The 26852-nt window shown below is 41.5% G+C and overlaps 1 protein-coding gene across 1 annotated transcript in view; it reads left to right on the forward strand.

Moving 5' to 3' along the window:
• COL4A4 (collagen type IV alpha 4 chain) overlaps positions 1-26852 on the forward strand; it is a 110712-nt gene that overhangs the window by 71353 nt on the left and 12507 nt on the right. The window contains exons 29-43 of the mRNA XM_057503490.1: positions 1719-1880; positions 2924-3094; positions 3670-3813; positions 5593-5700; positions 6587-6768; positions 7934-7997; positions 10585-10659; positions 13140-13247; positions 13863-13970; positions 19705-19776; positions 20927-21055; positions 21146-21259; positions 21704-21859; positions 23950-24057; positions 25129-25137. Of these exons, the coding sequence (XP_057359473.1) occupies positions 1719-1880; positions 2924-3094; positions 3670-3813; positions 5593-5700; positions 6587-6768; positions 7934-7997; positions 10585-10659; positions 13140-13247; positions 13863-13970; positions 19705-19776; positions 20927-21055; positions 21146-21259; positions 21704-21859; positions 23950-24057; positions 25129-25137 (1710 nt within the window). The remainder of the gene's footprint in view (positions 1-1718; positions 1881-2923; positions 3095-3669; positions 3814-5592; positions 5701-6586; positions 6769-7933; positions 7998-10584; positions 10660-13139; positions 13248-13862; positions 13971-19704; positions 19777-20926; positions 21056-21145; positions 21260-21703; positions 21860-23949; positions 24058-25128; positions 25138-26852) is intronic.

Below are 26852 nucleotides of genomic sequence, written 5' to 3' on the forward strand. Positions count from 1 at the left end.
CTTTTACAAACACTGCTCTGGGTCTTTTCTAACAGCGGGTGGGCCAGCACTCCGAGTTCAAGAGTGCAGGGTGGGCTAGGAAGCCCCGCTCTCTGTCTTCAGGGAGACTGCTTGGTAGTGTGTAAGTCAAAATATTCATAAAGAAAAACCCAATTGATTGGAAAATAATAAGGTAATATATCACATGACTGAATGAAAATAATTTTGACCTAGTAATCCCACTGTCTCACTTGTTGTTAAAATGTACCCAAAGGAAGAGTTAGTTCAACAGAATATGTAGGTTAGTATGAAAATAACTCTTGTAGTGTTATCCACAATAGAGAAACAAATGGAAACAGAGAGTTAAGTAACACATGCACACACACTCTCTCTATCTTTCTCTAAGGACTAGTATTCAACTATTAGAAATTAAAATTATATTTGTAAAGATTATAACAAAATCAAGTATAAAAACCAAATGAGTATTCATATTGGAACTGACTGTTTATAGTTCATAATGCATGAGCAAAACCGAAAGTTTCTGTGATGACTGCCCTTGTACTGTTCACTATGTAACTTATTCACTATGTAAGAATTTGTTCTCTGTGTAAGAACTTGTTTGTTATGCCTCAGAAGATTGGAGACTGATGAAAATTAGGCTTGGGGTGGATTAATGATTGTGCATTGAGCATTGACTCCCCTATACAGAATTTTATTGTCGTTAACAACCATTTGATCAATAAATATGAGAGATGCCCTCACAAAAAAAAAAAAAAAGGACAGACTTCCAATGGTAAAATAAATAAGTAACCGGGATGTAATGTATAGCATAAGGAATATAGTCAAGATATTGTAACAGCTTGGTAGGGTGATAGCTGGAACCTAGAATTATGTATATAAATGTTTTATCACTGTGTTGTACACTTGAAACTAATGTAATGTAATACTGTGCATCAACTACCCTTCAATAAAAAATAATTATCTAAAAAAATAATAATAATAATAATACCAATATACACACCTGATAAAATGCAGTAACACACACTGTAACCTATAAAGAAACCTATCTGTAACTATATGGTGATCACAGTTCCAGTTATCAGTTATTCAATATTTCTGTAATACTCCTAAGTATTAAAACATTAGTATTTTTTAAAAAAAAGATTATAACAAAATGGAAAACACTTGCAGATTAATATGCAATGTTCAAAACCCAACAATCGAATGTGTACTGTGATTACTTCTTTAAAACTGTAAACAGATGAACCTCCTGTATGAATTAGGTTAGGGTGTGGAATCATGTGGGATTTAACATTCTTTCTGAAGCTGACACTGCCTTTCCAATCAATAGAAAGTTGAGAGTTCAAGCGATGAATTGTCTTACAAAATACAAATTTATACAGTGCAAGCTGGACATTGTAAGTTTTGTGGCGATTTGGTGTAAAGCCTGCCACAGTGCGAGAGGCTAATTAAAATCAAGAAGCACCACGTGGTTTTTTAATTTGCATAAGCAACTTCTTTGTTGTCTACATGAGCTTATCAGGTAAGACTCCCAGCAATGTCTGGTTTTCCCACTTATTTGGAGCTCACTACCATCTATGATAAGAAAATCCTTTCAGAGACTTAACTCCTTTGAGCATGGAGTCAAGATCAAAATGTTTACTTCTGGTATTGATATGCATGAACCCTTGCTGTAGGCCATCTACTGTGAGTGTCACAGATGTATCATATCATTTCAGGGCCAACGGGCATGCCTGGATTCCCGGGCCTCAGAGGTCCCAAAGGCAGAGAGGGAAGTTCCGGGTTTCCAGGTATCCCAGGTCCACCTGGCCATTCCTGTGGAAGAGGCGCTGCCGGGATACCAGGGCAGCCGGGTCTCCCTGGGGCTCCAGGCAGTCCAGGTGAGTGTCAGCAGGCGTTATGAGCTGTGGATGGTCTGGGGCTTCACCCTACTTACAAACGAATAAGCCTGTTACTCTTTGATGGCTGCCAGCACAACCAGGACTCCTGGCAGAGATGAAGGACTTAATTATTCACGGTGCTGCAAGGAGCAGGTGCTTCATGTTGGTTTGTGTCATTTCCACATGTCACCCAAGTCTCATCGGGGCAATAGCATGGGGCTAGATCGATGCCACACATACGGGGGGTTGCGGCATCTGAGGGACCTCTGAGCCCAGGGACCCCCTGCTTTATAGTTGCCTGCAGGACAGCCTGCTTTTTGTACTAAGGGAGGTGCTGTATCGTCTACCAAGGTTGCTTGCTACAAGCACAACCTTGGGAAATAGCCCAGATAAAGAGCTGTTAGGACCTTGTATTTTTGGCACACCAGTGAGACGTGCAGGGGCTCAAGAGACCCCAGAAAGGATGTCTCAACAGGAGGTGTCAGGGAGCTATTTCCAGTGTGATCTGTATTTCATCCTTCAGACTGTCCCCTGTTATTTAAATGCCAGTGCATTTATCCAAATGCAGGAATGTGCCCTCTTGAAGAACTGAAATGAGACTGGGGCAGACCCTGCCATGACCACTTTATTTCTAGCACCAAGGATACTGGCTGATGTTGCTCTGATTTCTACAACTCTCTCTTCAACTGAACAGCCTGAGCGACAGTAACTTCGCTGTACCTTCAAGACCCACCTGGAAAGTTTTCTTCTATTAGCTTTCCCCCCTAAGAGTAAATACAAATAATATGTTTGTTCTTTGTCCTTATCCATTAAAAAACTGAGCTCTTTACAATATTCACACACCTCTGCTGGGAAATATTTATCAGGTAATCTGTTTTCATAGCAGCCAGAAAAAATATATCCTTAGATTGATGGAGAGCTGCTGTTATATTGGTTCACCAGTGATACATACACAGTTTAAGCTACCATGAATATCTTTGTCCTGCCTGAGTGTGAAGCCAGTTTTGGTCTTTTTGCACCATTATCACTGTGGTTTGTCTCAGGTGCCCCAGGTTGGAAAGGACAGCCAGGAGACGTGGGGCCCCCTGGACCAGCTGGAATGAAGGGCCTCCCTGGAGTCCTGGGACAGCCAGGGGCTGACGGAGCCCCAGGGCCCCCAGGAGTCCCAGGCCCCTTGGGGGATGAGGGACTTCCTGGTCTTCCAGGCCCAAAGGGTAGGTAGCTCCTACTCATTATTCCCCGGCCCCCCTCCACACACACACACACACACACACACCACTTTATAACCTAGAAATCTGCTGTCAAGTGAAGACTATTCCATATGGCCAATTTACTGTTATATTAGCCTGACTTAGCTCTTCCCTGAGTGACAGCTCCCTTCTTGTCCTCTGCATTGGTATTTCCAGTGGCAGAATGTTTTGCTATAAGGAAAGGGGAAAAACTGGGGGGTAGGTTGAGTCTACAGAAGCCAGAGACACTTCTGCTCCGTGGACTTGGTAGATCAAGTGTAGGGTCGTGGCTGATGCACCTCCACTTCGGATGGTCCCACCCTCCCCCCGTGTCCACCATGCTCAGTTCTCTGAAAGCATTACAGGATTAGGACTCAGACACAGGAGGCCTATGCTTCAGATGTGCATGGTGGAAACCTGCCCGGGGTGGAAATGTGCAACCATTATGCTGGGTGAGCCATTACGCATGCCGAGCTGGGGGGAGTGCACATCCCTACGTGGGTCTAGGAACCAGACTGGCTTTTAAACCGCCCTATAACCTCATGTTCTCATTTCATCAGGACCCCGGGGGCTGCCTGGCTTCCCAGGTTTTCCAGGAGAGAGAGGAAAGCCTGGCCCAGAGGGACACCCTGGCAGAAAGGGAGAACTCGGCGAGAAGGGGTGGCCTGGCTTCCTGGGAGACCGGGGAGTGAGGGGCGCCAAAGGTAACTGCAGTTAATAGCACAGTGACGAAACATAGGTTGTTTTGAGTATTTGATCAGAATGTATAATATGACTTCTGGACAATAAAATAGGAAATGGGACCATCCTGCAGCTTGGATTCCTCTCCTTTTGGACCTCTGGTATTTGTTTTAGAATTTTGAGCAAAATTCATTTTCCTTGCCTTTCAACCTTATTGTATGTAACTATGGGAAATAATAGCACCATTAATAGAAAAAAATTAACAAGTGCTTTGATTTATAGTATGGGATTTCAGAGACTCTTCTCTCCTGTTGGGAAAGGGGTGCGGGCAGGCCTCCTGGCCCTCAAACCCTGTTGCATTTTTTTCCTTTTTTTTTTAGTATGAGAAAAACAAAGGTTTTCTGCATAGATCTGGACAGTAAATGTTTTAAGCTTGCAGGCCATGTGGTCTCTGTTGAAACTACTCAGCTGAGCTTTGTGGCCTGCACGCAGCCAGAGATGGCATATAAACAAACGAGCATAGCTGTGCCCCAATCAAATGCTATTTATGGACACTGGAATTTGAACTTTGTTGAATTTTCACACATCACAGCATATTATTCTTGTATTGAGTTTTTGCCCCAACAATTTAAAAGTGCAAAAACCATTCATAGCTTATTGATTATACAAAACCTGGCAGCTGGCAGGCTTTTGTTCGCAGGCTGTGGTTTGCACATCTCGAAACTACGAGTCCATTTTTCATCTGGATGGAGCCTGAGCTGTGTCCTCCCCAAGCCTCATTGAAAGAGAGAGTTTTCATTGCTATAAAATATAAAACTGTGAAAATCACTGGTTTAAATGATCTGTGCCCATTCCTGTTAAATATTTACTTTTGCCACTGGGCCACAAGGCTGCACAGTGAAGGTAACATTTCATTTCCGGTGTTCAGACTGAATGCTTGACAAGTTTTAGAAAGGAGGTTTTTGTTCTTAAAGCCTATTTAATTCAAGTTACTTTTACTTCTCAGTTGATTGATTCTACTAGGATTTTTGTATTACTCCCCTCTAAGTATTTACGTAGAATCAAGGAATCAGAGTGACTCTTTGCTAGCTTAGGTAAGTGACGTTTGTCATGCTATTGTGCTCTGCAAAAGAAATTTTTTTAAACGCTTTGTAATGTTTTCGAACCATGGTGTAAAATATTCCCACCATGGCATAAATACCCCTGCCATGGCTAGTTTAACCCTGTGAGCTGTTTAACAGCTCACTTGCAGAATTCTTGGATTGCTAGTCACTGGCTTTCACCAGCACATTTCTATAACTGGGCAGTGTTTACAAAAACCAGTCAGGAATATCATACATCCTTCCTACCTTTTGGAATTCACCATGTAGAGAACCAACTGAGATAACTGATTGTTCTTTTAATGTAAGAAAAATACCAGAGGACAGCTAGGAAGGGGAAGACAGGGAACTGGAAAATATGAAATGGGCCATTCCATTGTACAAGATAATAAGGCATTATTTTAGACCTGGAAGTTCACAAGCCTGCCTTTTTTCACTTAAGACTCTGAGACCAGTTTGGCTGAATCAGTAAATATTCACTGAGTACTCGCTGTCTACCAAACCACATTTCTGGGCAAGCTGGGAGGGGATATAAAAGGCTCAGCCTGTCCTTTAGGAAATCAATCACTGATGTTGATGCTGTACAATCTATAAATATAAATACAGTTTAATAGATGAAGTGGGAATTTAAAAACTGTTGTAAAGAAAAATCATGTGTATGGTGCTCTGTTTGTTTTAATCTTGCATAATTAAAATCTAAAGGAGCACAAGGACCCCCAGGAGATGAAGGAGAAATGACCATAATTTCCCCAAAGGGGAGAACTGGGGAACCTGGACCTCCTGGAGATGGTGGATTCCCAGGAGAAGGAGGTAAACACTTATGTTGTTTTGAACTGTGTCAAATAAGTTGACTTATTTACAGATTTTTCACACAACATATGTTTAGGCAACATTCCCACTCACACTGAGATCAGAAAAGGTCATTTTTTTTAGATACAATTATATAATAATGAACCTGTTGGTACCTTTTTTGCTCTTTTGCTTTTTCAGGAGAATTTAGCTGGAGTTCACATGTATTTATAGATTTGGATATTCCAAAGGAGGATCAATCCTGAGATATACATAACAGTATCAGTTTCAGGTTGAAAATACCACTGGTTTGATGGCTAGTACTAAAATGAAAATCGCACAGTATCTGTCCAAAGCATTTGAGCGGTGCTTCTCAATCCTCAGTGTGTATGCGTTCCCTGGGGCTCCTGTGAAGAGGCGGGTTCTGAATCAGCAGGCGTGGGGTGGGCCGGAGGCTGCCTTTCTGACAGCCGCCCCAATGCCTGTGCTGCTCGCCCTCAGATCCACTGCGTAGCAAGGATTTTGACCACTACACTGGTGTTCTCTTTCCTAAGCTCAGACTTAATCTGCATGAGACCTGAGTTCTTGTTTGTCTCTCTCCTTAACTAGTTGTTAGAGGACAAATGTTTTAACTTCTCTGTAAGTCCTTCCTCATTTGCAAAATGAGCTTGTTACAGCGGATGAAACATGTGCTCACTTCCACCTCGGACAGCCCTGAGTCTGATCATGGGCAGCTTCTCTTACGTGAGGTCACTGAAGCCAGAGGGCATCCTGATGAGCCTTAGGGCAGGATTTGGGGTCCCAATACTTCTGGCTTCATCTCCTAACAGTAGGACTAAGACCTTCCACATGACTGTTGCCCAGCCTAAGATTTCCTAGAAGTTTGTAACACTTCCAACCCTATCAGGTGATAAAGGCAATCCTGGGATTCAAGGGAGAGGAGGAGAACCTGGCAGATACGGACTACCTGGATTCCACAGAGGGGAGCCCGGCACACATGGGCAGCCCGGGCTTCCCGGCCTCCCGGGCCCTCCAGGCTCAGCCGGGCTGAGAGGGACCATTGGTTTTCCTGGATTTCCAGGAGACCAGGTAAGCAGCTGCTGTTTTGGGAGGAAAGGACTAATAAACCTTTCTGCTTTGGGGTTACCCATGGGGAGTCATAATCCGCCAGTGTACATCATTGCCCTTTTGCTAGCTTTTAGAATGAAAGAGGTATGCCAAGGAAAGAGTGGAACCTTCTGGAAGGCCATGATGTAACTGATTTCTGACCAGTGTGCCTGCCTGCTTCCCCTGACACAGAGGACCAAGTCACTTACTCCACAGATTACCCTCGAGCCTGGTTTAGAGGAAGGGGAAGACAGGGAACTGGAAAATATGAGATGGGCCATTCCATTGTACAAGATAATAAGGCATTATTTTAGACCTGGAAGTTCACAAGCCTGCCTTTTTTCACTTAAGACTCTGAGACCAGTTTGGCTGAATCAGCAAATATTCACTGAGCACTCGCTGTCTACCAAACCACATTTCTGGGCAAGCTGGGAGGGGATATAAAAGGCTCAGCCTGTCCTTTAGGAAATCAATCACTGATGTTGACACTATACAATCTATAAATATAAATACAGTTTAGTAGATTAAGTGGGAATTTATAAATTCTATGAAGATATGCCTCATGACTGCTGGTTTACCAGAATAAAAGTCATCCAAAAAATAACCCAAATTCCAGTTTCTAAGCCTCCTGCATGTTTTTAGATATTAACAGAATTCGCTGTAGATATATTTGATCTTCACAATTAGCAAAACAACCCTTGAGAAGCCAGGAGGTACAATAAATGTAGTAGCCTATATCGTATCTTCTGGAAAATATATAATATAATTTGCAATCCATTTTTTGGAATAAAACAGACTTTTAAAGTCTTTGGGTTGAAAATGATTTATAATCATATTTTATTTTGTATCTATTTATACATCCAAACTTAAAATTCAGGTTACGTGATGCAATTATTACTTTGCAATAAAGTATAGAGAACTGGATGCTGTCTGTTGGTGTCTCCAATTCTGGAGGAGTTTTAGCAACTTTCAAAAACCAGACACATATAGTGGTACGCTTGCAATGTATTTCCAGGTTTTTTTCTACTATTGTAAAATATAAAAACCAACTTGTCTCTGGAAAATTGTAATTGGGTCATGTCATACATGTGCCATTTGTACTTGAAACCCAGTTAAGGTTTTACTTTTATTTCATTAAACTTACCAGGGTGAGCCGGGTTCTCCAGGGCACCCTGGACTTCCTGGAATTGATGGAACAAGAGGACCTAAAGGTATGGTTTGAAAATACAGCAGCCGTCCATCAAGCTCATGGTCCTGGGTGTTTGTAACATTGTGAGCAAGCACTTTGGCTTGAAAAGTAAAATTTGTCAAACAATCTGCAACCTCCAAGGGGTTCTTTTGAACTCTACTAGATAGTCAGACACTCACGACCAAGTCTTCCATATTTGCCACTCATATGTAAGGGTACCAGGTAGAAAACGGCCTGCCTGCAGGGCACACTGGGTCCTCCTCCCCAGTGGGAGTCCATGCAGCAGTCCTTTCAGTGACTGCAGCTCCTTACATGACCGCTCAGAGGCAAGGAGACCAGGTCTACTTCAACAGGCAGTGTCCACCTTGGCTTAGGAGCCCCAGGCCACATAGGAGCCAGTGTCTTGTGTAAGGACTCTTCTATAGGTATAGCCTTTAGGGTCTCAGTTACAAGAGTCAGACACACAGAGAAGGCCAAAGCCATGATTTTCACCAGGTCTTAGTAGTTTACTTAAGAATTCCTGGGCCACATGTAATTTATAATTGGGTTATTTTTACCATAAGCCAAGGATCAGTAAAATTTTTTTAAGGGAACAATCTTAAATATTTTCAACTATCTGGTCTTTGTTGCAACTACTCAACTGTGCATAAAAGCAACCATAGTCATATGCAAACAAAGGGGCGTGACTGCGTTTCAATAAAACTTTATTTACAACAGACTGCAATCTGGATTTGGCCCCACGCACCTTAGTGTGTCTTATGTCAAAACAATGTTGCCTTTTAACACAACTGTCATTATAATTTTATCAGGTTTATAGGGAAACAGAAAGTTAACCCAAGTTCAAAAATGTCCTTAGAGAAAGAGAAGTGTTATCAACCCTTTATCCAAACAAGCAAGCAAACTAAAATCAAGATATCATAAATGGCAGTGTTTACATAAAACCTTTAATATTTTTTCTATCTTTGTATGCCATTGGGCTAATATAGTTTTTGAAATCTACTTTAAATGATTCACTTTTTTAACCTTAGCCTTAACCTTACTATCTGGGAATTTACATGTTTGATGTGAAGTTATTTTATTTAATACATGTTAAAATAAATAACCTTCAACTATGAAACAGTAATTATTTAACTACCTAAAAATCTTCTCCCTTACTACCAATGAAACATGCTTTACACTTTCAGAGACAGTCCATGAATAATTTGGTTGTTATAAGAAAAATGAGCTATGTACACTTATTTATTCAGAAAGAGTAATCTAGATTTCTTCTTGAGAAATAGTTACAAATAGGTAAGTTTTCATATTTGAATTTGACATTCTATAGCTTCAGGGTTCAGAATTCATTCCTCTTCTAGTTACCTACACATTTATTATAGTACCTTTGCCTCTCTCAAGGTGCAAACCTACCTCTTCTTATATCCTTCATACTTGCATTTGGCCATGTTTGCAAGGAACTGAAATGCATTCAAGGTACCTGGAGTAAAAGCTGTCTTGTGGACTCCACAGTGAGAGATGCAGTTCTGCCAGACTGTAAGGCTAGTGGAACTTAGGCCTTGGGCAACCCAGGGGTTCTCTCTTGAGACTTTTCTGCTTTTGTCTATGGTCTGTTTTTTACTTACCTGCCTATCAACTGGCTTCATTATTCTCTATTCAGTATCCTTTCTGGGTCTTTCTGGATATGTTTGGATTGCACTCCAACATGCTGTACATCAAGACATCATGATAATCTATATCATGATAGTCCTTTTTATTTCTGCCTCAATAGCCACAGACCTCAAATTCTCACTTTTTATTCCAATTTGTTGAGTTAACTGATCTGGCATGGACCAGGTTCTTATTCTACAAACAATTAGCCACCATTATGAGTATGGTCAGGTGGAAGAGAACTTCCATAAAGTATGGTAGGACTCCTTAGGAAGGGATGTTGGTAGGCAGTACTGTAAAATATGCCTAATTAGTGTCTTAGTCCCTTACAACCCCATATAGTGTTGCCCTTTCATACCATACCGTTCTGAATCCTCCATTTATCCCTGGCTCCCAGCTATAATGTAAGACCTTGCATCTGGAAGCATGCAGCAGCATTGCATAACAGCTCTCTGAGACTATGGGAAGTCATTGTCTACAATGGCCTTTGAATGTGCTGCCTTTTGTGAAATCACCAATAAGTGTGCCTTTGTGATTTTTTTTACAAGGACACTGAGTTGAGCTTCCTTACAGATAGTTTGAAATGTGATTGCAGCAAATAAAACAGTAATAATTTCAGCTTTTTGTTTCTGAAACACAGTTTAAGGATATAGTCACTCGATGCCACACAATTTTCTCAGTAGAGACCTAAACTTGAAACTGTTTTAGGGAATTAAGAAATTTAAGCTTATTAAGATAAAATTTCTGGTGATTGTTATGAATATAAAGTTATGTGTGTGTATTTAAGTGTGTGTGTTCAAATCACATCTTACATCTATGTATCCATTTGTTGGAAAATGAAAAGCATTTTTTCAAATATCCTTTCCTGGAATATTTGAAGATAAACTATGAAGGCAAACATGAAAGTTATTACGTTCCTTGTGTGATTCTCTTAAATAATGTGATGTGCAATTTACCACTTACAGGAAACAAAGGTGATCCTGCAAGTCAGTTTGGCCCACCTGGCCCAAAGGGTGAGCCAGGTAGCCTTGGATGTCCAGGTATAGCTACATATTTTTCTTATTAAAACAAAAAAAGAAGAAGTTTGATTTGAAAAATGGAATAATTACTTCATCTTCCTAGCTGGCAATGATTTTATCAGTATTTTCTGCCCCCTTTACCCATTAGGATACACATCAGAAGGATTATGTAGGAACACTGCCATCACGTCCCTGGCCTGGGAGGATGCTGGGATCATGCACCAGGGGCTCACAACCTTTTTTCCAGCATAGTCCTATGACCTGTGAAGTTGGTATAACAATATACTCCCTGAGGCATGCCCTGATTTTTGATAGGTTGAAAATGATTATTTGCAAGCAATGAAAAGTTGGACTATTTTGCAATCTCTATAATTAAAAATATGTTAGCAGTAACCACTCACAATGGCTACAGCTTCAGGTTACCATTGCAGGTCTTTCTTTCATGCACAGAAAAGCATTAGTGAAAGCCAGCAAGGACTGCCATTGTTGAGCTGTCTCATTGTCTGATTTACTGAATATCTAACTTACTAAAAGCCAAACCCAAAAAGTGTAAAACCTCATCACCAACAATAAATCTAAGTTGTTTAAAATGGTACTTTGTTTATTAATGACAATTGACATGTAATGCCTCAGAATGGGTTGTGACATACCAGTGGATTCTTGCCCTCTGGTCCAGGCTGTGGCTGGCTACAGAAGACCCACAGCTGACAAAATATACATACCCTTTAACTTAGTGATTCCACTGGTGAAAACTCAAGTAAACAATCAGATAAGTGTACAAAGATGCGTGCACAGGGATATCCATTGCATGGAAAGAATAAATGTTCATCCACAGATGACTGGTTAAATAAGTTATGCCCAGTGTCATTCAGCTGATTGTGGACAGTTAAGAAACCAGGTTTGTAGTTAAATGGTCCCTTGTAAATTAAAACATCTCATATTAATACTTCTGTGCATTACTTTAATTTCTCTTGGGCAATAGTCATGTTTCATTCCATATGAGAGAAAGAACATCTGAGCATAGCTATTATGGGAAATTTTATTTCTTTGTTTTTATCCCATAAAATTACTAAAATGGAAGTCTAATAGGAAAACAAGCTATGACAATGGCGAAAACTTCCTTTCCATCTCTTTCATATGGCTCTTTTACCTGGGAGGTGGTCAAATCAATTTAGATTATAGAATATTTTAACTGAAATGTACAGCTTACATGTACATGTGGAGGGGAAAATAGTCTTGAGGTTGGCATTACAGGGTTTATAGTAAGTACAAGTGAGAAGCCTCAGAAAGGGAAGTTGGTGGTCCAAAGTCAACCTCCACCATTCCTGTGCGTGGGTCTTGGGCAAGTTGCTTATCATTCCTGAGCTGTTTCCTCGCCTGTAAACTGGCCCAGTACATATTACAGGATTGTTCTGAGGATCAAATGAGATTCCATGAAAACCATTTGTAACCTGAAAATTGCTGCCCAGATGTAACATGCAATTGCCATCATCATCATCAGTTAGCAAACTGTTAGGAGATTTTCCCATACTTACTGGTATTTTTATGTAAGCCCCTAAGGTAGTAAGATTTTATAAGCTGAAAGTAGTCCAAAATGGAGGTCTTTGCCTAATATTTTAAGTTAAAAATCATAAATCTGAGTTCTTTTACACATAGGCAAATTTTCTTGAAAACAAATTATTTCAAGAACATTTGAAGTCATTTATCTGGTCTCCTGTGTTTACCACTATTTAATTGTCCTCTTTTCCATATGCCCCAGCTTTAGCTTAAATATTTTAAATTATGTCATCTGTTATTGACCAGTAGAGTTTACCTAAATTGGCAGTTTCCTTTGACTGGAAAAAGCTGCCTTGAATTTGCTTAAGCCTAGTAAGAAGGCACAGATCTGTCTGTCTCAGAGGATCATGATCATATATGATTGTACTGGGTTCAGTGCTGCCACTGGCTTCAATTCAAAGAGAAAATACAGTGAAGATTCACTCAGAAGCTCTGTTCTTAATAAACTGTGATTGGGGAGGCAAGACTTTTAATATTTCAGTTTTTTCATTTGCAAATGAGAACGATGCTACTTTACCTTAGGACAGGAACATTTTCAGGATAAATAAAATAACACACTACGAGTGAAGCTCATAGATCTTAAATTCGATCAGGGAACAGGTGTAGGCTAATAAACTTGTTTCATATGTGCTACAATAAATAATGACTGTGTTCTCCCCATAGGTTTGTAAATACTGAGCTACATATACTGTTATATATCATTTTATATTTTTTAATTTTATTTTATGTGTAATTTATTTGCAGATTCAAATGGTCATTTTTCAGCACAGACTAGTGGTTTGTCCTATAAATATAAACTATAAAATAAAAATACATATAAAGATAAATATAAATATTAAAAAGTAAGAATAGACGATAGCAAGGGCTGATGGTAGAGGTTTTATGGGTCCAGTGCCTCAAAGAGATGCCTGCAGCTACTCAGGGTCTGGTCTTTCTCTCTGTAGGACATTTCGGAGCACCTGGAGAGGAGGGCTTGCCCGGCACTCAAGGGCCCAGAGGACCACCTGGGATGCCGGGTCTGCCTGGCTCCTCTGGACCACCTGGGTGTCCAGGTATTTTGAAATATGCCTGGGGACTTGCTGGGTACTCACCTAACTCTCAGTATATGGTAAAGAGCAAGTCTTGGCTTAGACCCAGGGTCAGATCTGGCTCTGCTATTTCCCAAACACCTGACTTGGGCTGAGTTTATACTTAACTTACCTATTGCTCACCTGTGCGTTGGAGCTGGTCCTGTCTCAGGGTGCCTGGCACACAGTGATGGTCTGACAGAGAAAAGCTCCTTTCCCGTTACCCCGAGTTCACCTGCCATTCAGGATGCTGGCTTTCTTTACTCCTGTGGTTGTTAGGTGCATATCACACATAGAACCCCACACGGCTCCTCTTCCTGCCAATTCAGATCAAAGTGAAAGTTACAATTGTAATCGAGAACTTTAATCACTCAGAAGTGTGTTTTCTCCTCCAGAGGTTAAGTGCATTTTTCTCCCTAGAGTTAAGAGGGCTGGGAAGGGAAAGTAATAAACAGTGTTTCCAGTTACCCGTATATTAAGAACAGAGATGACTTTCCCAGTCAGTGTAACTCATGTCATCAGGGAACCTGATGCATTTCATAAAAGGAACCTCCAAGCACATTTTGCAGGGTATCTGCAAAACCTCCCTGTCGTCCTCAGGTCATCAAGGGGTTCCTGGGCCGAAAGGACATCCAGGAGAAATGGGGGATCCTGGCCCAAGAGGCCTCACAGGAGATCCAGGCACACCAGGTCTTCCAGGAATAAAGGGTAAGTCAGAAGGAAGCCCTGCCCATCAGAAAGCTCCGGGCCAAGGAGGGCACATGGGTAGCGCCTCTCCTGCGCCGAGGGACTCTGCTCTCGGTTGGGGCCCTTTCCCGGGGATGCCTGTTAGCACCTCCCTACTATTTTCTCCCCAGGGCTTCAGGCAGCAGCCATCCATTCTCTTGACTCACCTTTTACCAAAGCGATGGCGCTACCACCTCCTTTTTGAGGGCGTTTCCCCCAGTGTTTTCCATAGTGTTCAGGCCTATTCATTTATTCTCGCTGCAGATGGTTAAGCTTTTACTATATCCTAGATTCTGTGTTAGACACTGGGTACACAATTTTGAAGAGAACAGACATAGTTACTGCCTTCATGGAACCCAAGGTTAGTAGAGGAGACAGATATTAAATATATATATGTAAATAAATATGTATTTATAGCTATGATATGTGGAAGGAAGACAGAAGAATAAGATGCCCCAGAGAAAGAGTAACTAGGATTCACGATCTGTTAGATAAAGAAACATTTTTTTCTCATCGAGTTTTTTGGCCTTTACAGATGATAGTAGATTGGTTATATAATATAGGTTATGATATAATATGATGTAACATAATATGTGTTATGAACAAATCATCATGCCCCTTCATTCTTCCATGGTAATTAGTTCTCTTTAGTTCACTTTTTCCATTTTAGAAACAAAGTTCTTCCCATGGGTACCTTGTGCAAACCTCCAGCATAGCACTTCTGTTGTGTAACTTTTACTTGGAAGTCTTTCTCACCAAGCAGAGTATGATTTTTTTTTAAAGGACAATTTTTATATCCTTGGCACCCGGTAGACACCCAATAAGTCTGTTGGTTGGTTACTGTGTTTCTAAATTTATGAATGAGTTAATAAATGAAGGAATGGAAAAATAGAAGAATGAATAGCTGAGCTGGTAGCTACAGAGTTGAGGGTCTTCATCTCTGTTAATAGTTGAAGATTTATACCCTGCGTGGTATTTTCTGCAACCAAGCCCGTTTCTTCCTTCCTCTCTTTTCCTCTCACTCATCTTCTGCTCATTGATTCATCCCTGTACTAAATTTTGGTTGAATGAAAATCACCTCCTCTCAGAAGAGTTGGAGACCTCTTGGGCTTCATCGTTTTACTGTGCTGAAAATCCAAATAATATTTTTCTGTGCTCTCATCTCTCCATGCATCAGATAGCTTTCAGATGATTCCAGTTTTCCAGCAAGTGATGGTCTGGTACGTATTCCTGGTACAGGCCCACAGAGGGAGAAGCCATTTATTTTGTTGTGCTGGCACATGAAAGTATTTCCATGCAGTCAGATATTATTTGGCGTACAATGCCCATCCTAAACAAGCCATCTTTGTAGTGTTGTACTTTGTTCCTTTTCACTGGCATTTTTAGCAACGTGACGTCCAGTGATTTGTGATTAATTAGGGTTTCAAGCAAAATGATCATTTCCTTGTTTTAAAAGTTTCTCTAGTGATTGAGGCTGTTTCTGGTCTCTGGCAATCCCTACCGCCTTGGTAGGGTATTCTTTGACACCTCTTTGAGTGTCTGGAAGATGACATTGGTTAAGAATCAGTGGAAAACATTTCCCATGTGTAACCACTCCTACTGTGTTTGCGCTATTTCCTACCCTCCTAGTTTAGTGAAATAGCAAGGATTCTCAAGCCCCGTGGTGCCGGCACATCCACCCGATTTGACTGAAACGGCAAAGCTTCTGTTACTGTTGATTCTCCCTTTGCTTGAATTAGTTGTCATTTCTCACTTAACTTCAGTACATAATATGTTATTAAAAGCCAATAGGTAATGAATTTGATCAAATAACAACATTACCCCAACCTCCAAGCACATCATAATTCTGTGCCATGAAATAACGCGTTTATTAAGGAGAGAAGGTGAGGAAATGAATATGTCAGCCCAAATCTTCGGACCAGCGAACAGATGGACGCTTCTGTGGTGCTTCCTGACCATACACTGACTCTGTTTCACAGGAAACAGCCAGTGACCTACCCTTCTTTAAAAAAAAAAAATACACAAAGCCAAAAACAAAGCAGTGAAATACATTCCTAAAAAATTAAAGCGTCTACAGTATAAATCCACTGTCGCAGTTCATCATGCTGATATAAAAAGGAGCCACACTCCAGGCAGACATGCTTCGAACTGAGAAACTAAATATTTGAAGTATGTTCTAAATAAGTCAAGGGGACTGATTATCTTGTTTGAACAAACCAGCTGCTGAACATAAGAGTTGTTTGCTCTGCTCGGACAGGCCACATGGCGTCTGGGTCCTGCCTGCGTCCAATCCGATTTAACCTTTAATTAAACATATGTTAAAAGTGGCTTGATTCTTAGATTTAAGTTTCAAGAACATACTCCCTGTCCTCTAAAAGAAAGACACTTGATTCCTGGTTGGGCATTCGTAAAAGGTTGGAATAATAGAAACCTAAATACAGCTGTCTCTGGCATGATGACCAGTGTAAAGAGTGCGGATTGGGTTATTTTGACTGGGGGCAAGTAAACGTTTCCTAGGACAAAAGAGCACCTTGAAATATCTTTTATCAGAAAAGAAATGCCACGCAGCTTAGAGCTATGAAAATCATAAAAATGTTCTCCCCCCTTTTTACAATGAGCGCTCCATCTGCCGCGCCCCTACAGCCCTCACCGCCCCTGACGTGATTGCCTGTTGGCTCCGTGGAGTCAGCGATGGCTCCTCTCTCGTTACCCACTGTCCCGTCGGTGCTTGTCGCTAAGTGCGTTGGAGACTGAGGCTCCGTGGCGAGGAGGCCATGTCTTACGCTTTTGTGTATTCTCTTAGTAAGCACTCATGTGTTCTCTGAATTAAAAATAATCTTTTTCTAGATCTCATGTTAGAATCTGTTTTGATGAGTTCTCAACTTTGTCCAACCATTACGTGTAGTCTCTCTCTTTGTTCCCGTTTAATATTAGGGTGACCAGCTGTCCTGGTTTGCCAGGGACTGAGAGGGTGTCCCAGGGCATGGAGCTTTCAGTGCCAGTACCAGGGAAGTCCCCAACACACAGGGACAAGTTAGTCACCCTATTAAGAGTATAAACCTGTATACAGGCCCCTGGGGGGTGGAGAAGTGTTTTCAGGGGCTTTAAAACAAAATAAAACCTCCGAATGGGATTCCTGTTACCAGGAGTGGCTGGCTAACTCAAATGGCCGCTCCAGGATGACAGCCCAGAGTGGGGGATCAGACTGGTGAGCAGGACAGCAGCCCGCCTGTGTGTGCAGCCTTAGATGGTGGTTGTTAGACAGGAGAGAGACCAGAGAGGTGAATAAAAATCCCCATTATCAAGGAATGTGCTTTGTTAGCCTAATTGCCTCTCATCTACACTGTATATATTTTATGCATGAACAACCTTCTGACTTAGAGATGGGATTGATAAAAAGTTTTCAGTGAAAAGGAAAAATTTCCCTTAAAACCCTACCCAGATGTAGCTGCGTTCAATTTAGAAAGATAACAGTGGGTCAGAGAGGGGTCTGCCAGTTCAACAATGACAAGGGACTGCGACTGTGACAACCGGGGATCTGGACGTGTTGACGTGACAGTGGAGAGTTAGCAGAAGCTGAGGCATTCCACCCCCAACCAAGTCCCCGAGCCATCAATCTTGGTGGCTTAAGCTGGAGATCCAAACACATTGAAATAGCAAAGTGGTCTCAAAAAATTTATTATCATTTCAGATAGATTGCAATAAATATCCAGATCTGGCTGATGAAGAAGATCTGTGTGTTCTTTTGGTGCAAACTGGAAACCCTGGCTCCTAAATAGGAAAGAAGATTGGAAAATAAACTCATCCAGAACTGTTAAAAGTGGTTAGGACATAAGAACTTTATGGAAAATAAGGGTACCTTTTCTTTTTCTGTTTTTATTTTTGGTGCAAGAGAATATGGCTCATTTGCCCCCAATCAAAAATTTAAATTTTAAAAATAGAATAACTGTCTGTTTCAAGTACTGATAATGAATAGAATGGACCAGCTAACTGTTCCATATTCTAAAAAGAAGTGAGCAGAGGACTTGCTTTGATGAATAGATAATAATAAATCCTTGAATTATTTATATGCAAATGGATACCCCTAACTTCCTCAAATCTTATTCATCCTATAAATCTATCAAAGAAAGATGTGACATGCAAATAGAAGCTGTAGACAGTCCTTTCTCTCTGCCTGCTCACTCCCTCACCCACCATGTTCTACCTTTTCTCACTCACTCATCCAACAAACGTTTATTGAGCTCTGTGTGTCAGGAGATTGCTCGGCGGGGCACAGAAAGACTAATAAGACTTGATCTTGCAATCGATAAATTTACCCCCACAAAAAAACAGTCCCCGGAAGACATGGTTGTTGCACAATATGAAACACGCACCGGCATGTGGGCATCAGGAGCTCTCCGTAAGTGTCATGGGCTGGCTGCGGGGCATTTTCTGTGTGCTACAAATGTTAGCTGAGGACGTTACTATTGCAAATCCAAGGGATGTGACCCTAAACTGTGAGTGACTAGCTGGCTGTGCTCTGAGGGGCTCTTAGCCTTGGATAACAAAGACCAGCTACTGGACGAAGATCCACCAGTGAAAATGGAAATTACCAGGCTTGGCCAGGGGCTGAGGAGAAGATTCTTTCCCCCAAGTCAGTCAGTGGGGAAGACGTGTGTGAAGCACCTGGCAGATGTTCTGTGCATATTGCTTATTGGCCTCCTTCCCTTTCTTTCTCGGCCTTCTCTCCACCTTTCCCTCTTTTTCTTCCCTCTACCCTCTCCCTATAAATCTATTTATTTATATATTAAAAAATTCTATAATAAATATAGTATTAATATGCTATGTATTATAAAGAAATATAAGTATGGATATTATAAATACATATTTATAAATCTGTAGATTTTTGGGTATTCAGTGTTCAGTTACAACTTCAGTAAAGTCAAGTTGGTGGAGGTCTCCTTCGAGAACTAAACTGATGCCTGACAAGCAAGAAGATACAGGCATCAATGAGATCATATCGAATTACATAGGGTGGAGTGTTCAGTGATCATCATGAAATAAATATAGTTTCTGTAAAAAGGCATCAGAATGGTTCTCTTTGAAAGAACTAGTTGCAAAGAAATAGCTGTAGCCAAACTTGAGCTGCAGGCCTGTTCTTTCTGAGTAGCACAGTGCTTAAAAAAAAATTAGGCAGGTCATGCATTTCACAGCATGCCACAGGCTCCACCTATCCTTACTGTCTTACTCCTTTTATCTGACTGGATCCTGAAGGAATTAGAATCTACAGAGCATGGTGAGTGGAAAGAGCCTGAGCCTGGGAGGAAGGAGGCCTGGGTTTGCTCCCATCCAATCCCTTCCTTTCTCCAGGATTTTATTGTCATAATACCGAATGTCACTTTCTACACCCAAGATTCAGTAATTCTAGATTGTATCTGATTAGAGAGAGAGAGAAAGGGTCATGATATGGTCATAAACCAATAGCCACATGTTAAAACCAAAGAAATGTATGTGTTAAGCTGTCTTGGCAGGAAATGTCCACCAAATGAATGTGCTAAATAATGACCACTGGCATGGCGTTAGCCCTGATAATGACATCTGGGCAGTGAGAGCTCATGGTTCTCACGTGGAGAATCTGTGGGTCTCCATCAGCTGGTTGGTGCCTGTGAGCTGTGACCAAGTTCAAGGCTGTTCTTCATTCTTCACCTGTGGGTCACAGGCCTGTGATATGTTTCAGGTCCTTCTGGATTGCCTGGCCTGAATGGCTTGCATGGTTTAAAGGGTCAGAAAGGAACCAAAGGCACTTCAGGTAAGAGAACCCTTGGTGAGAGCTGATCTGCAGCCCGTGGGCCATTAGGTTCTGCTGCATTTCCCACTTCACAAGATTTGGGGTATGAAGCCAAGAAACTAGCTTAGCTTAGAGACACAATATCAGAACTGTTTTTAGTGCTGAAGATGCCTTTCATAAAAAGGACATTTGAGAAAACCCAGTTTGGGAAGGAGTGGCTGGTCAGCAGTGCCTTTTGTTGATATCGTATGGGACTATCTTGCTACTAAAAATTCTCTGAATAATTGCTTAGGTGGGGCTCCATTTCAACATGTTATGAACCACAAATAAGTAGGATTTGCTGGGTATTGTTTTAAGTGTGGTAATGCCGGGTAGGACCATGTGGTTCTAGTTAGTGCTTTAGCGTCCCTCACTAGTCCACTGCTAAAACAAATTACCTGAGCGGATTGCTGCTATTTTGATAACACATACAAGCTCATCACCAACAATTGTATTTGGCTTTGTCCAGTTATTCTCAGGGAATGCACACTTGTTGCATTACTTTCTTAGAGGATTAGCTCACAATCATACAAAGTAGCTGGAATCAGACATGCAAACCTGGGGGACTGTGGGAAAAGAGCTGAAATGTGCTGTTAGGTTTGCATGTCTTATTGGAGAGAGTGCCAGAGTCTTTATACAGTCTGGAAGGTCAGGAAGTAATTTAGGTCACTTAGGATTCATGCAGGGGCTCTTCCAGACAGCCTGATCCAGCGTGTGCTCCTCCAAAAGGCCAGTGACGTTCTCCCGTTGCCACGTGAAACTCCGCACTGGTTCTCTTCATACGCTGGTTTGCACCTGAAATTTCAAACCAGCTTTTTCATAATTACTTATTCTGGGATCTCATTTACTTTTACTCCTCCTGTGGTAGAGGTCGGAGGGTTGGTATTGTCCCTAAGCAGTTGTTTTCTTAAGTCTGGGAAATAAACATAAAACAAATCAAACCCATGGTTGATAAGTGTGACTGAGCATGAGAGTAAATGGGGAGCCAGGAAGACTCTGTGGTCAGCGGCTGGTCACAGCAGCACCAGCCGCTGCCCTGTCACACCCCTATCTGGAAGCAGTTCCTTTCCAGGCACCACAGCAGGGACAAACGGGGAGAAGACGCAGGGCTGATGCTGTTTTCCTCATTAAGGTTTGCATGAAATGGGCCCACCTGGTCCAATAGGAATGCCAGGGCTGAAAGGGGAGACAGGAGACCCTGGGAGCCCCGGAATTTCTCCTCCAGGCCTTTCTGGAGGAAGAGGTCCCCCAGGTCCCCCAGGTAAGAAGCCTCATACTTTGCCTCTCTTTCATTAACAATCGATACCCTCCAAATGTAGTGAGGCTAACATCTGAACCTGTCCCTCTGCAGGGAGACCTGGGCCACCTGGTCCTGCAGGTGCCACAGGAAGAGCTCCTAAGGGTGACATTCCTGACCCCGGTCCACCTGGAGATTGGGGTCCTCCTGGCCCTGAAGGTCCAAGAGGTAGGAGAAAATTATGGCAAAGGATGGTGATGCTCCTTTGCATAGATGCTGCCAACTCCCCAGGGATAAGGGACGGCAGGATGGCAGGGCAGAGCACCTGAGCAGCCCTGTTAATCTGGAAGATGGAAGAGGTCGGAGTGTGGGCAGTGGTGGCCTGTCAGGACCATCTGCAGACCCCGAGCTTAGGCCCTCGGTCTTCTTTTTCAACTCTTTCAGACCCCCTTTCTCTGGTACAAACGGCTTAGAGCAAGCCTTTCCCATCACCAGCTTGGTGCTGAGCTTGAGGGCTCAGAAGTTGCTAGCAGGAGGGCCTCTCATCCTAGCATGTGGCTTGCAAACCACTGCCACTTGCCCAGTATGACAGCACCCAGAGTGGCACACACAGAAATAGCTAGCCCTTTGTCTTTGACTGAAAGAATCTTTTTGCCTCCTCTCTGTGGTCAGGAACCCCTGGACCCCGAGGGTCTCCTGGCAGTGTCGACCTTCTGAAAGGGGAGCCAGGTGAGGGCGGTCTACCAGGGCCTTCAGGTCCCCCGGGCCCACCAGGCCTTCCAGGACACAAAGGCTTCCCAGGATGTGATGGAAAAGATGGGCAGAAAGGTATGAATGAAATAATCTCTTAAGTAGTACATGAAGACTTTGGTTAGCTTGTCCTTAAGGTCCTGAGGGGCTGTGTCACTGTGAGGTGATCCCCATTCCTATGGAAATACCACATTCCAAAATGTCCTGACTTTCCCACAGGGTCCTAAATTCTGGGTAACAGTTGGACAAGTAAGAAAAAGAAGAACAAGTTCATCTTTAGTCTCTAAGAACATACTTGATAATCTTCTGACTAGAACTTGTAGCAATAAATATATAATGCAAGCTACATAATGCAATTAAAAGAGGTAGCAGTCACACTTAAGTAAAAAGAAATGAATGAAATTCATTTTATACATTGAACATAATATAGTCAAATATTATTAACATATAGTCGATATAAATTATCAATGTGATAATCAGGGCTGGTTCTACAAAGAGTTCCTTCACCATATAAGATGCCTCACCTTCCCACCTTTGAAATTCAGTGTGTATTTTGTCCCATCTGGGCTCGCTGAATTCAAGTGTTCAGTAGCCACATGGGTTAGTGGCTTCTGTACTGGACAGTCCAGTCTCACACTGATGACTTTACTCTTCTGTATTCATGATAGAGTCTCCATTTCTGAATTTCTCCACTATTTAAGTCTAAAATATTTATTTAAATTAATTTTTACTTAACTGTAAATATTTGGATATATTAGTTTTTAGTCACCAGGATTTCAGAGAATTATTAGGTTCATAGGACCTTTTTTGTAGAAAAGGGACCCATAGTGATTATCCGTTTTAACTCCCTTACTTGAAATTAGGAAGCTGGATACCAACGAAGCAAATGTTGAAGTTTGCATACCCCTAATAACTCGCCCCCTGCCTGACTTCTGAACCAAATACAAGGCAAAAGATTAGGGCAGTAGGGAGGCCAAGATCACCATGAGGTTGCCATGATGACAATGCAGGTGTCATCGCTGGAATTGTGCAGTGCACAGCCTATATGACAGCACTCAGCAGTCCTTTTCCCCTTTATGAGCAATAAAATCAATTTTAGAGCATATGGCTTGTATCTTCCAATTACTGAAGCCCAGATTGGACAGACACCAAGAGGGAAGAGGAAGAGGCTGGCTATACAACCTGTTCCTCTCCCAAATAAGGCACTCTTCCTTCACAGTTGCTGCTCTAGAGAATGAACTACCAAAAATATACTTTGAGATTGGGGAAATAGCATGCCATATTTAACAGTAACCTACAAAGAGATTTACGAAGAGAGAGTACTCTTTGGTGGAACCACTAATTATGGCTTAACTCCCATTCCAATGGGCATACGGGCCATACAGGCCATACAATCCAATGAGCACTTAACTCTTAGAAAGGATGAGAGCCTTTCCTCAGTTTACCTTTTTGGACTTTCCCAGTGGGAAATATTTTAGTTATTCTACTAACATTTATTAGGCACCTACAGGAATATAGTAGTGGACAAGCTGAAACAGAGTCCCCACTCTTACTAAGTATAGAGTTTCAAGGGAGAAGACAAGACATTCACTCTAAAGGATGCATCAGTATAAACTGAGAAAAACGAAGCAACACACTTCCAAGAGCTTATCAGAAAGCAGGGAGCCTAGGAAGGGAAGCCTTCCCTAGGAATCAAGGCTTGATTGGCACTCTGCAGAATGAGGAGGGCTTTGCGGACAGGGAAGAAAAGGGACAGAGTGTTTGAGGCACTGGCTGGCTGGTGCTGAAACCGAGGGGATGAGAGGGGAGCAGGTCTTGGGCTGGAAGGCACATTGTCCCAAGATATTGAAGCATCTTCCCTTATTTTCCCTTCATCTTGTCCTTTGTCTCCAGAGAAAGTTTAGGATTACACAGCTTTTCATTCTAATCTGGTTTTGTCTTGATCATGGAACCACTTTCAGTCATCCTTGTGATAGATTGCTGTGTTTCCTTCAGACAGAGGCAGCTCTTCTCAGTCTTACAGGAAAAAGTAAGAGACTAATATCTGGACTCTAAGGCTGGCTTGTCCCATTTTGTTGGAGTGAATCTCTGAACTCAGTCCATCAACTGTCATGGGCTCTATCTTCCTTCTATCCTGGGCTTTACCGTCATTTTTATGTTTCTTTTAGGACCAATGGGATTCCCGGGGCCACAGGGGCCACCTGGACTTCCTGGGCCACCTGGAGAGAAGGGTTTACCTGGAATTCCAGGCATTCCAGGGCCCACCGGTCCTCCAGGTAAGCTTTTACTACCTGGACATCTCCACCCAGCAGCCTACACACAGTGTTTTGTTTCAATATTTACTATGAAGGTCATCTTACAGAAAGTAATTACTCTGAAATTACCAGCAAATTCTTGAGGTAAGCACTTTCTGATATAAAGATTATATTTATTGCAGGCCACACTACACAACCCCATGTTTGGTAAACTAATATTTATTATCAGAACAAATAAGTTTGAAACTTGGAGTTGATTTTACATATGACATTTCTAAGGTAAATAAACCTGTGTTCCCTCACACAAGAGGCAAAGAGTGATCTGATTATAGTATGTGAGGATGTTATAGTCAGTTCCTGTCCCTGATGTTGCATTGATTTCCCTAGATGTTTTATTTAATTTTTTCTGTAAAGTACATTAGTTCCTATGAAAATAAAAGGATATTCCAATATAAGCTCTATAGGCAACACATTTTTCATTTAGGGTCAAAATGAGTGAAGGGTCGGAAGGGCAGACAGACGTGTATTTGAGATTGGCAGAAGTAATATCTTTCAAGATCCTAAGTCAATATTATGGTAATGTGGTGTCAGTTCAGAATATTTTGCAATCTCCAAAATTTGCGCTCTAGTCTGAAGATAAATAAACTGTACTGCCTTATGATGGCTCCTAGTATATGACGAAAAGCTTATACTTCGATTCATTCTCACATTTCCTTTCTGTGCAGAACCTATAAAACTCGGCAAATTAATATGGAATTTTCTATCTTCAAATGGATAGAATTTCTATGGGTTAAATTAGGGCATATTTGCAAGAAGAAATCAACTCAAATTTCATATTGTGCAAGAGGTTCATTTCAGGTCTTTCTAGATATGAAAACCCCATTTTACTAAATCATAGCTGTTCTCATCAGTAATGTCGCTGCGGACGTTTTCTGTAAATAAGATGCTATCATTCTGCTCGTTGTTGATGCTGTCCTTAAATTATTATTTATGTTTTCAATTTTACTTTTGTGCTAATTCTCAAATTTAAAATCTCTTCCTGTCACATGAAAACTGTCACGTGGCTCCGTTGTTTGGCATGGGTCCCTCCAGGTTCCAGAGGTAAGCACTGCTATAAAATCAATAATTTCCTCTCAGTCTGGTTTCCGGTCATTTCTATACTTGCCTTTTCCACTGTGTGTGTGAGTTAAACTTTGTTACATTTTTATAGATGGCCTGCTGTAATTATATGGGGCTTTAATGCCTTGGCTTCCTTGTTACAGATATAGTAACCCCACATTAGAGTGTCCTAATGCCCAGCCTCATTATAGGTTGTCAAGGTGTGTGGACACTCGGCTTACGTGATTTCAGTTTGGGCACGGGGATGAGAGCTTGCTCTGTCAAGGGCTCCAGGACATGCCAGTGTAAGTTGCTCTTATAAATTCTAGCATACAAATACATAGAAATTCCCTAAAGCAAGTGGACTCAGCACCCTGAAAGGATGGGCACTTGACACCCAGTAAGGGGCTGTGACAAGCCTTCCCTATGGCACCCGAAGTCCATTTTCAAGGAGCAAATCTCTTTGTGTGTTAAAGTAAAAATGCCAGTATTTTCAGCTAAGTGTTCACTTAATTCTCCACAATGCAAAAGCAACATATTATTAAAGAGTCGCTCAACAGAAGAAAAGAGAAATAGTGAACTGTCATTTGTTCTTACCAGGCATCTACATCAACCCTAATGAAAGTTGCCCTAAATACAGACGCCATATGTTATTTTTAGGGCCCTTCAAAGAGAGATGCCCCAGTCCCTTTCTTTCAGCTTCTGCTTTATTAAAGAGTGGAAGCAAAATAAGAACTTTTTAAAAGCCTGCCATTTTCAGTGTTTATATTTAAAAATTACAGTTTCATATTTAATGAGTTTTCACTTCAATCCTGTTAAGTGTCTCCGTGTGAGTGTACGTATAACTCATTCGAAGATAGCCTCAATATTCTAAGTATGAAGTTCCAGCCAAACGCCCATCCGTTTCCCTCTCCTGTTGCCTTCACTGCACCCCCAGTGGTGAGTGGCCATTGAGGGCAAGCAGGAAGTATTCACATGCATCAGTTTCAAGTCCCCCAGGGTAGAAAATCTGAGTTTTACATGAAACTGTACAAACTGTAAAAATATATCCAACCTGGTATTGCCTCTGGTTCCACGCATTATTTTATGAGAGGTTAAATTCCAACAGTTTATAGGATTTATGTCTATTTTTCACACCCCTGTTAACTACTGTGCAGACTATGTTGTTATGGCCACATTTTCTAGGATCTCCTTGCTGCTTTATAATAGTTGTTCTTAAAATTATTTTGCGTATTTGTTTGAATTTTAAGAAAGCCGTAACTAATAAGTAGTGTGTTTTAAAATACATTGCATTTCTTGGGATTCATCACACAGATACGAACAATTCTTAAGGCCAGATGGTGTGGTAGTTAAGAGCACAGGTTTGGGCCAGGATGTCTTGATTTTAATCTAGATGATGCCATGTGTTAGCTGTGTGATTTAGATATGTCACTCACTCACCTGAGCCCAAGTTTTCTCACCTGTAACATTCTAATGACAGCAGCACATACACTCATGTGTTTGGGGAGTCATTAATCATAAAGCACTTAGCACAGGGCCTGATATGTGATTAAGTACTGACTGAGTGTTAGCTGTTATCATTATCGGTTAGTGTTATTATTTCTTTTCCTTTGTGGAGTGATTGCAGGGTGGCTGAATGACACTCTAGAAAAAAATGTCTTAAGATGGAGTGTAATCAATAAGAGAAAATATTTCAAACCTTTATAGCAATATTTTAT

Source organism: Manis pentadactyla, chromosome 6 (assembly GCF_030020395.1).
Source record: "Manis pentadactyla isolate mManPen7 chromosome 6, mManPen7.hap1, whole genome shotgun sequence".
Classification (NCBI taxonomy): Eukaryota; Metazoa; Chordata; class Mammalia; order Pholidota; family Manidae; genus Manis; species Manis pentadactyla.